Source organism: Anopheles darlingi, chromosome 3 (genome assembly GCF_943734745.1).
Source record: "Anopheles darlingi chromosome 3, idAnoDarlMG_H_01, whole genome shotgun sequence".
In the NCBI taxonomy this organism is placed as follows: domain Eukaryota; kingdom Metazoa; phylum Arthropoda; class Insecta; order Diptera; family Culicidae; genus Anopheles; species Anopheles darlingi.
In genome coordinates, this window is record NC_064875.1 from 56,807,144 (window position 1) to 56,819,078 (window position 11,935).

At 49.0% G+C, this 11,935-nt stretch overlaps 1 protein-coding gene across 3 annotated transcripts in view; it reads left to right on the forward strand.

The window, feature by feature from the left end:
• Positions 1-11,783, forward strand: part of LOC125955350 (uncharacterized) — a 94,801-nt gene extending 83,018 nt beyond the window's left edge. For all 3 annotated transcript variants that reach the window (XM_049686476.1, XM_049686478.1, XM_049686477.1), the window contains 3 exons: positions 1,093-1,290; positions 3,542-4,011; positions 10,184-11,783. In XM_049686476.1, the coding sequence (XP_049542433.1) occupies positions 1,093-1,290; positions 3,542-4,011; positions 10,184-10,190 (675 nt within the window). In that variant the 3' untranslated portion in view covers positions 10,191-11,783. The remainder of the gene's footprint in view (positions 1-1,092; positions 1,291-3,541; positions 4,012-10,183) is intronic.
• The last annotated feature ends 152 nt before the right edge of the window (positions 11,784-11,935 follow it).

Sequence of the window (11,935 nt, forward strand, 5' to 3'; positions counted from 1 at the left end):
CTCTCTCTCTTTTATCACTGTCTACAATCATCACTAGGCCCTTTCTTGATGATCTTGTTTTCTCCACGTTCTCCATTACCGTGTTTTTACTCTCTTTGCTATCCAGTTTCCTCACTTTCACTCTCTCTCTCACTCACTTCTCTTTCTCGATCTTTGTGTCTCCGTTGAATCGCTTTCTCTTCTTCGAACAACAGCATCTCGCTTATGCAGACCAATACACATCTTTCATGTGTGTGTGATCAGGCCTCGATCCTCACGAATGCTTGCCATCTTCACGAAACACTCTAGCTCGAACCATACTGGCCAGATTTGCTTCAATGTTGATCTCTTTTTTTCTTTTCAAGCCAAAAAACAAGGCCCAAGATCAAAATTTTTTTCACGGTCTATGGTGTAGATGTGATCACGCTTGAGGCACACGATCACACAAATGATGATTGAATTCAAACGCTTTTACCACAAATATTACTGCTGCTGGCTGGTTCGTCTGCAAAGCTTAATCCTTGCGTATGTGTGTGTTTGTGTGTGTGTGTGTGGCCTTTTCCTTTTCCCTCTTGTTCTTTCCATCTTTCCGTTCTTCACTTAAACACAGAACATCATAAACCACCACCACCACCAAAACAATCTTATCCTCCTCACACGATCACAGCTTGCCTCTCTCAGTCTCTCCCCCTCTGTTTTAGTGGACATTTCCTTCTTAGCGTACGCCTTTCTTCCTTGCTTCCTTACCCCCTTTTCCGACCGGGACCCCGGAAGCGAGCACCGGGGCTGTCCGTTCCGGGAAGGAGAACGACAAGCTGCAAGCAGCAGAAGCGATAAAAAGAAACGGCCAAACCCCCATCGAACTAATGTCGTTTTCTCTCTCTCTCTCTCTTTCTGACTTTCTGATTCTCTCTTCTCGCCTTCGCCACGTCTCGCTCGCACACGTTGCCTCCGTCTTGTCCACCAAAAAAAAAAAAAACACGATCCATCCTGTGTCGTCCTCCCTGTGGGATCGATCGCCGATGGTGATGATGGGAATGTGCCGGGTGTGCCGTTGTCCGATCCGGTGTCGATCGTTCCGATCGTTCCGATCCCATGTGCCCATATGTTCAGCCTTACCATCCGTGGCCGGAGGAACCGTCCTCGGTGATATCGGAACGTTGCACGCGGGCCCGTATCAACTCGGCCATCTTCGTCTCGTCCGAGGGCAAGGGGTTCGATTCGATCGAGTTTATCCGCCGGTACGGCTCCCAGAGCGTTCTCTGTCGAAAGGCGAAGAGTGCCGAGAACGTGTCGGCCTCCGAGCGACAGGTGAGTCCTCCACCGACGCGTTCGTGTGCGTGTGTGTGCGTGTTTTGCGTGCGTTTGTGCGTTTGTTTGTTGTGTTCTTTTTTCTTTTCTTGTTTTCTCTCTGTATGCGTGATTGTAATCGAAATGGCGAGATGGTTCCACCACAACCACCCTCCCACAACACCCTCAACATGGCTACCAGCACTCACTGTGTTCGATGTGTTGGCGTTTGGCGTTTGGCGTGACGTGTGTTTCTCGGTGTTGTTGTTGTTTTTTTTCGATGTGTTTCACCGACCAGTCGTTTGCTGTTGTTGATGTTGTTGTTGTTGATGTTGTTGTTGTTGTGTTTCTATTGTTCTCGTTGATGTTACACGCGTGCGCCACCACCACCACTACACCACATCTAGGCGGTTTGGGGCGAGGCAACCTCCGATTCTCTGCACTGCACAACCACTATCACCAAATCCACACCTAAAAAAAGCACAAAATTGAGAGCAAAAACATGTCTAAAAAACACAATACCACAATTGATGCACACTTTTGATTGTTTTCGTATAATTCGGTGGGGTCTTTCTTCGTCCTAGTGGTACTACGACACACCATCAACATTGCGTGATCGTGATACTAATGCACACTCACAAATAACATCGGAATTGATCTTCACGAAGCGGCCATCGACCGCGTTATTGTTGTTGTTTCTGCACTGCTTTCTCGTTGTAAATACACAATCTCAAAATGTCAATTAAACCCAATTGTTAAACCTTAATTATGAATAACTAAAAACAAAGCCCTGCTGATAATGGAAGTACAAACCATTAAAATTCCGTTAAACAAACTTTGGCATAGGCCGAGCGCTAAACCGAGTAGGGGTGCTGGGCTGTGCTATGCTGTAAAACAACGCTCACCATTTTGTAGATTGGCAGAGATTGGCGAGTTCAGATTCGACATTCGCAACAAACACACACACACACCCACTCACTCAACATGCTGTTTGCCGATCCTTTGGCCCGGATAGGGCTTTTGGGAATGGGTAAAACGATTCAGCTTCGGATGAATAATGGTGGCCGCTACAGCATCATGGCCAGCTACCAGCACACCAGCAGACGCGGGGAGCCAACGGCCGAGTTAAGCTAATGAGCTTCATCGGAGGGTCTCGACGAAGGGCGCGAAGCGGAGACCTTTGGTCGTCGAGACGTGACGTGACGTGCCGCGAACCTCGCAAGGCAACTGCCGCAAACGCACCGAAAAGTGGGCCCCCGCGTACGTACGGGCCCTGGGCACAACCTTTCCACAAGACGAAAGGCCGAGTCCGGGCGGCAGGTGAAGGGGGCCAAGGGGACCAGCACAGACCATTTTGACGGATGGGCCCTTGCGGGCAAATTAGTGAAACACTTTGTAGGCTAACCGGCCACATCAGGCTGTAGCGCTGTGTGTGTATGTGTGTGTTAGAGGCTAGGCAAACTCCGAAATCGGTCCCAAAAATCGGGCCCATCTTGTCTGTGTTTGTTTTAGGCCGCCGTTCCGTCGTTCTGTGTTAGCGTTAGCGATTGCATATAGCTTTGGGCCAAATTCCGGCTGACGTCCGGTTGAAAGTAAATAAACGACGGCCGTGGCCGTGGCCATGGCCATGGCCATCGATTTAGAATACTTTAGCGCCGCCATTCTTAGTGTACTTTGTATCCGTTTGTTCGTGTGTCCGTGTGCCACAGTTTGTGTGTGTGTGCGTGTGTGTTCGTTCTACCCTTTAGCTCGTTCTCCGTAGTTCACTTAACGCCATAGATTGATGCCACCACCACCACCACCACCACCTCGTCACGTCTTTGTTCCTCGTGTTGTTTTTGTGTCCAGTAAATGCCCCGCAAAAGCCCCATTACCCAGCAACAACAATTGGCACCCCAAATACGATTGTGTGTGTGTGTATATACATGTGCGTGTGTGTGTGTATTGCGCTGTACAAATGATCCCCGGTTTTGCTCCCTTAAACACCGAATGGAACGAACGACACCCGACAAATGGCCCCTCTGCTACCCAACAGTCCAACAGTCTGGCCACTGTCGGTGTCGATGTCGATGAGTAAAAGCACATCTCTTCTCCCCTACACCCATTAAACAGACCTCCCCATCACCCTAGTCAAGGATAGACTCCAACCACACCGCCCGCTACCCTCTCTCCCCGCTAGCCGCCCCCACCCCCCTTTTTGATGAAGTTGAGTGTTGCGATCAACCTGTGCTAATGAAGTGAATTTCATTCATTCCACCGCCGCCGATTCTAGCGCCGATTCTCCGAGTACCCGGAGTGGGAGACGGAGGACAGCACAACGACGGGCAACGGATCGGCCAATCCGGCCAGCAATCCGAGGCGGAAAAAATCTCTCAAACAGGACTCGATCGAGATGGTGGAATGCCACAAGGAACCGACCAGCACGGACAAGGTGCTGACCGGTGGTACCGGTACGGTACCGGTGGTGCCGAGCGTCACGCCCGGCGCCGTACCGATCGTCGCCGGTACCACACCCACCCTCGTCACAGTCGGTGTACTACCGATCGCGATCGATCGAACGGCCGCGACGGTGACGGCGACGGCGGCGGCAACGAAGCTGACCGGCGGCGCCAACAGCATCAACAGCAACAGCAGCAACAACAGCAGCCCGGCGTCAATCGTCAAATCGTCGACGCCCAAGCTGTCGAACCTGCCGACGCTGTCGGTATCGGGACCATCGCCACCGCACGAGGAGGAATTCCTGTAATGTACCACATATCCCGGGTTTATTTTCTGTCTTGCGCTTTTCATCCCTGCAGCAGCAGCAGTAGCAGCAGCAGCATTCTGCATTCCGATTCATGTTTTTCCTCGCCTTGCGGAGTGTCTGGCGACATTACAAGCGCTTGCCAATGTAGTACTAAACTCAGTTGCTCTAGGATAGGCCCCTTTTTAGCTTTAGAAGATGGCCGCTGTGGCCATATGTTTCGTTTCGATCATTGTGTGTCTGTCTGTGTATGTGTGTGTGTGAGAGTGTGAGTTATACACATCGCATTCTGTGACGTGCTTTTGGGTAGCAGCAGCTTTCAAGGCGGTACCCAAAGTGACAGTGACCTCTCCCCCAAAAAACCAGGGGGTGCCACCCTGTTCCTTTGGGGCACACGTCTGTACATAGTAGTTCAAGTTCTGTACATCATAGTCCCGCGTTCCGGGAGCTAGGAGCTCGAGCTAGTCGAGGTCCATAATGTGTAGCTAATGTGTAAGCTCATCATCCTTCACCGCTCATGATCACATCAAGGGAAGGGGGACGGGGTGGAGGACGGGGATGTGAGAAAACTGTGACAACGAAATACGAATTGATGCGTCTTGAATACTTCAATCTATCTTACTTCTATCTCTCTCTCTCTCTCTCTATTTCTATTAATCTATCTAACTATATTGTAAGTCTGTCAGTGGATATAGACTAAGAATGAGAGGTTTATATGAAAATAGTGTCCATAGACTCCCTTTGCCCATGCCCCAAAGAAACAGTAGAAAAACATCTTTTTTATATTCATATACACACTGCACACTGTAAAGTGTTGTGCTCACAGCTGTATAGGTCAGTAGGACACTGTACATAACGACGCTGTACAGAACAGAACGCAGCGACTAACGGAGCGCTAACGAATCGAAGCCAAAGTACCACTACTTAACACGTACGGCAGTGATTGATGGTCGATTAAACAAAACGAAAACGAAAACAATGAACAATGAGCGATCAGCAGCGTGAAACGCAAAGTGATTGTAGTGCTCCTACCCCCACATCTATAGTGTTAAAGCACTCTGCGTGCGTGTGTGTGTGCGTCACGTGGCCATCACGAACGCCACACTCTCCTCCCTCTCCCTAGCCCAATCGCGATAACGATCGCATATTAATGCGTTTCGATAAAGCAAAATCAGCGAAGCCAAAGACGAAAAACAAAGACACAAATACACACACACACACACACATGAGCGCACAATTTGGAAGCGTTTTCCTTTCGGTTTCGGTTGACCTTTTGCGAGGACCTCCCTGGTTCCCCCCCGGACCACCGGGTGCGGAAGGTCCTTGCGTTGCGTTGCGTTGCGCGATAAAAATCGGATTCGATATCGGTTTTCAAATTCTTTTTCACGACCCTTTGGGGAGCAGTTTCCGTCGTGGTGGTGATGGTGGTGGTGGTCGGTGTCGGCCAGCAAGTGACCACCCAAACGAGTGTGACAAACCGTAGCGCCATCTCGTGAAGGAAAGGAAAGAAGGAATTGCGGCGAGTGTCAGAATATGGGCCACATATTGACTTCTTGTGATGAACCACGGTTGGTAGTAGCGTTTTGCGATTGGATTCTCTTGACCGTGCGCCCACCAAAAAGTGAATAGCAAATCCTCCCCCAGCATCCCCAGCGTAGGGAGGTCGTCGAAATGATGACGGATCAGGATTAGGTTTGCTTTTGATCGCCGGCGATCGTAGCGAAAACCACAGGAGATTTTTCTATTGCTTATCAAGCACTCCACCCACCATCAGCCATTGTCTAGTGTGTGTGTGTGTGTGTGTGTGTGTGTGTGTGTGTGTGTGTCAGCAGAAGGGCAGCGACGCGCTAAGCCATCAACGTCAAACCGTGCTCAAGAAGGGACATCCACTCGTCGCTCGCTCGCTTGCTCTCTATATCGTGGAGCTTATTGCGTCCAGCACCTCCAGTCCTCTCTCGTCTGCTCGCGTACCTGGCATACGTTCCTTTTACGTTCCTTCCCGGGGGCCGAATCCCTCCGGGTGGTCCGGCGGAGTGACCACTTGACTGGGGTCCGCCGGACTCGGGGGGTTTTACTCCGATGTCCTTCAGCCTCGGAAGATGGATAATCAAACATTCGGCAAAGCAGCAAAGGCAGCAAAGGCATGCGGTTATAAAAATACAACCGTGACGAATGCCAACGAATCGATCGCCCCCTTCGTCTTGCCTTTTCAACCTTAATCTACCCCCCGCTGAGTAAATACATACGGTGAGAGCATCCTCTTGTGCCAAGAAAAATCGTCAAAATCGGCGACGGATACACCAATGGTTCTGCGGTCGTTACCGGTTCTCCAAATCATCCAACTGTCAATCCTCGTTGGGGCACCCCACCAGGGCGTTTCCGTGGGGAGAGAAGAAGGTTAACCGACCCCGGTCAGCCTCTTGATCTTCTCCGAGATGTAGCAGCAGCAGCAGCTCTCGAAATTCAATTATGCAAATCACGAATACGAAAATATGTAAACTATCTCCCGTTGGCCTCTGCCAACGCGACCTCACGCGCTTCTTGAGATACAGAAACAGAGAGAGGGGGAGGTAGAGAGAGAGAGAGAGAGAGAGAGAGAGAGAGAGAGAGATAGAGAGCGTGGGATAAACATTGAAAGGTAGGAACGGTCACTGCTGGGGAGGGGTCTAAGTCCCCGGGATTACATCGTGCTTTGTGCTCGATGAAGTGGCACGATTGCGGATTAGCATACGCCAGTGTCTAGTGCATGCTGCTGCTGTTTCTCCACTGTCCTAAATCTGTTTGTTTTTTGGCGTCTCACCCGGAGGGGAGGCAGTAAGCGGAAAGGGCGGACAGGTTTAATAACGAGATCCTTTTGCGAAGGGATCTAGCCGCACAGAACGGGCGATACGGGAGCGTAGTTGGAGTGTCTGCGCTGTTTCCGGAGCGTGGGAATAGCTACACACAACGTACGTACCCGTACGACCTTGATACATCCTCCATTTGACCCAAAAATGAAGCAAGAAGTCTAAGGTGTCCTCACCGCAAAACCGGTCTCCGATCGCAGGGGGACAAAATTGAGTTAAACCCATAAATTGACGGCTTTATTGTTGCGCCTAATAGCTTCTAATACGCAGATAATTCAATTTCACTCCGTCCATTCCAAGCGCGAGGAGCAACAAGCCCTCTCAAGCCCTCTCCCTCTTCTTTTACGTCCGACGAAGACAGGTGAAAGTTGACACCCGTTGGCACAAGCAGCCCCGGTTGCCGGTGCCTAGCGCCCGTCATTAGCAAGTCTCGAAGACCAACTACCGGCTCGACCTTAAACCCGCTGTTGCCGTGAGCTGCCGGACCCGTAGGGAGAGAGGCCATCCTCTCTTACCTCTTTAAGGTGAAGCGAAGAAAACTGGAAAACTAAAGTTTCCGTTCCCCAGCGATCCATATCCTTTATGGGAAAGCTTCGAAGAAAGGATCACACCTCCTCGCGCACACACACACATGCACACACCGTATTCACACGGGCCACGGGGTCAGGTATGTACCGGCTTATGTTCGGTTGAACTTTTGACATTCTCTCAACCGAAGAATGGAGCAGGTTTTGATGGTGCTGTTCCCGTGCTTGTCTTGTGCCTGTCATGTCGGTGAACCATTGCAAACAAGGGCACGACACAGTGTCGCGTGTATTTCGAACCTTATTAGAGAGCATAGAGAGCATAGAGAGAGAGAGAGAGAGCTAGTGCTTGTCTGGGACCTGAAAGATAGAGATAGAGAGAGCAAGAGGTCAGTGCTATAAATGTGCTTCTACTATCCTGACGGATATTGCCAAAGGAGCTCCTCCTCATGGCAGGATTGTGCATCGATGTCGCGCTGCGGAAATTATTCTTTCCGTTTTACGCGATGCATTACGCTTAAAAGCACAGGATGCAGCAGCGTGACCGAGGTGCACGGTCACGGAAGGTGAGGTCGATAAATTTGACCTGATATTTGCACAGCCATCCCGACTTTTCCGAGCCCTCCGACACACACACATCTGCACAATGACAACGCTTATGTTGTCCGCATCGATGTCCTCATTCGCATCAGCAACAAAAGGCCACTCGTTTGATCAACACATTGCTGAGACGTGGAGTCACGAAGAAGTCAGATGACGCTTCTGCTCCTGCTCATCATGGCTAATGCCTCTCCATTTAAGCTCGCTCACATTTGATGACACTTCCGTATTCAATTCAAAGTTCTCAACTTCCACTCCTAACGTGACCGAACGCCATTACAGTCGAAAAGGCCAAAAATGCCAAACCAAACCTAGGAACCATCTTTACTTCTAGCTCTGCCACCTCCAGTCAGCTCCGGTGCCATACACACACACACACACATCTGCGTCGTATAATTGCGTTGCGAGCAGCTCAAGAGTGTTGAGCTGCAATAAACAGGTCCACGGAAAGCATCGCCCCGAAGTGGGATGCGAAAAGATCTCAACAAACCGATTGCAAGAACGTTCAGCTTAAGTCTTGGCAAACCACTTACCGGAACACACGGGAACAAGAAGGGCATGCCAACCAGCCAGCCAGTCAGCCAGCGTTCGCATTTCCACCTTTCCACTGATTGGCTCGATTGCGATAAGCCATCGAGAAGGCGAGGGCGGGTTTTGACTTCTAACCATTTTGTCGACTTTCCCTCGTCCCTGACTCCAGGAGAACGAGAGTTTGTTCGTGAGCCCAAAAATCGTAAAGGAAAACGGGACCGTGCTTCTGGTGCTGTTTATTTAAGAAATGGGAAGCGGATGCCTCCACTGCTACCGGTGCGACCGGTGCTCTTAGTGCTTTTGCCCAACTCGAGCGGCTACAATTAATGCTTTGAAAGCGTCCAGGAACGATCGCTAACAGTTCGAGGAACCGGAGCAAAGGGAAGAACGGCTTAATGATTGCGAAAATTGCCCCGAAAGAACTCATTGTTTTGGCTGGCAACCGGAAACCGGGACAACCCCTGGGTAACCGGCGAGGGAAGCGGTTTCGCACTTCAACACTAACACACTTCTCATCTACGGGAGTAACGTTGGTGTTTTGTAATGCGGTTTATTTTCCAAATTTTCCGCAAAACAGGGAGCGCAAACTTGAAGTGGCACACCAGCAGGTCTGCGAAAGCTGAAACATGCCTCGGTTTCAATATATTCCAGCAACCAGAATACTAATTGATAGCTATCCTTCTAAAAATTTGGGTCAACGCTGTTATTTCGAAGAGTTTATAGGAGTTGAAGCATCTTCTTTTTGGAATCTTGTTTATATATTTCTTCTTCTGAAAACTCCAAATAACGAACAACATTCTATACGATAGCCACCACAAAGCTGTATCTCTGTTCCACTGTGTGCATTAAGGTAGCAGCAGTAGCCCTTGCAGTAGTAGTTGTGTTTGTAGATATCATGCTAGAAAATCCGGCGGAAAGTGTACCAAACTGAACCAAAGTAAACCCCCTTTCGCTGCCAACGTCAAACAAACAAACTAGACGTAGTAAACTCCATAGTAGCAGAGCGACCGCGTGCGCATTAGACAGCTGCCAATTAGTCGGCCAGTCATGATCCTCCTTATCAACCGTGTAGTAGTCGGTGTCGATAGTGCGAGCAACCGGAGCATCCGGATGCTGATGGTGATGATGATAGGTTTTGTGTACAGCTCCAGGAATAGATAGTGATAGAGCTTTCCACGGGAAAAGACACACGCACACACACAGACACAGCCACACATGTAAGCTATGCTATCTCAACAGTCAGCGTAAACAATCATCGAGAAGCACTGCACTGGCCGGCCGCCCATGTGATGTTAGTTTGCCTCGTGTGCCGAGTGTTTTCATGTGTTTGTTTGTTACAGTTTTACGTTCCATTTTTGTTCTCGTTGTACATGTTTTTTTTTTCGTTCATGTTTGGTTTTCCTTGTGGTCCTTCCATCCTGCATATTACACCCAGTTCTCTCTGCTGCAAAGTCATAGCAGTGGAACCATTGCATCGTTAAACTAATCGCAAACTTTTCTCTTCTTGCTTTCTCTCTTTCTCTTTCTCTTTCTCTTTCTCTTTCTCTTTCTCTTTTTCTCTTTTCTTTCTATTCTCTATTTCTCTCTTTTTATCTCTTCTTTAACCATCCACACAACACAACATACGATTTGGCAAACACAATCACACACTATCGCTCGTCCGGCATCAGGTTATAATCTCCGGACGGTAGCTAACGTGTACGGTTAAGCGCGATAGGGAATAGATAACGCTAGGGACATTGAGTTGAGGCTCAAGAGGAGCGTAGGGCTTTAGGAGCGGTAACATGATAGAGCAAAGACCAAAACGTGTCCTAGGTAGCAACTACGTTTAGAGATTATATCCGTGAGAGGTCAGACTTTACGGAACGAACCGGGAACCATCAGAATAGTAGTAAAGCGAGCGAGCGAGACAGAAAGAGAGAGAGACCAAAAATGCTAGACCGTAAGGATATAGGTTTAGACTTACTTTTAGCTTACTTTCATACTCCACGTCAAACGCGCGAGATGGTGGCTCAACAGTCTAGTCAAAGGGAACGTGCTGCCCGGTAGGACCCCGTAGGACACACCGAACACCGATAGCAAAGGCCCAACGTAGCGCGCGTGTGTAAGTGTGTGTGTGTGTGTGATGACGATGATCGGCCGCCTGACCAACCTCAACCCGAAGAGCTTTAAAACAGTGTTTTCGATAGCAGCGTTCAAACAGAGAGGAGAGACAAAGGGAGAGGACAAGCACCACCACTACTATCACTACTACTACTACTACTACTACTGCTACAGGATGGCCGCGGGCGAGATTGCTACTAATGCTACAGATGGGTACCGACCGATCGGCCAGCTAGCATGCATGCCAGCTAGAATCGATAGCATACACACGAACCAATACTGAGCAGCAGAAGCAGCAGCAGCAGCAGCAGCAGCACGATTTCGTTATCGCAGCTTGCCTAAAGCGAACTGCGAACGGATGTTTTATACTGAATCTGTTTTAGTGTTAGTGTTGCTACCAAAGTTTAGATCCACACACAGCGTAAGGAAGGATTAATTCGTTTTATCTGCGTACATATATCTACATATATTTGTATAACGAATCGTATCGTGATCAGCTACTGGATTTAGGGTAAGACTGTACAGCATCTACTCGTTAGGCGAACGTTAGGCACACAGAGCTAAGGAAGCATCATTATCACCTAGAGAGCAGAATAAGAACAAAAAAAAAACAGAGACCAAACCAAACCATGCGCGTACGGTGCGAATGGGTGGGTAGCAGCTAGCCTAAGCAAAACCATCAAGGACAACATCACCGGTCTTTGATCACTATTTTTATAACAACCAATCACCGAAAGAGTATCTCAAAAAAGGTCTAGTACCATCAAGCGGCAGCCGAAACATAATCGAATCGAACGATCGGCAAACGGTAGTAGCAGAATCATCAGGATCAGCCAGTAATCAGAGATCCCTATTTTCCTACGCAAACTATAAGTAGTCAGGCCAACCACGCCCCCCCCCCCTCCCCATCTAACCTTCCCTTTCCTCCCTTAATACTCCCAAAAGATTTTTGAACTCGATATCGAAATAAAGTTTAACGACAACAATTTGAACATTGAAATGGGTAAAACAATAATAATAGCGCGACATTAAAGCGACACCATCTGTTTGCACCATCTTGTCTGTGTTCTCCCTTTACCGATTGATCACACCCTTCTTGGTCTCACGAGACCTCACCCCGGACATAAGATACGTTCGTTTTCGCACAAATACACAAACCGACGATGACGACGACGCCATGGTTTCCATTTGATGTTCCAAGTAGCGCGTTCGCTTGAGGATATTCGAAGCGAAATACGTTTTTACAACAACTTCGCTGCAAGCGTCCCCTTTGCTACATGTTTGTAGCTCGTGCTGTCATGATCAGATAAAGAAAACAA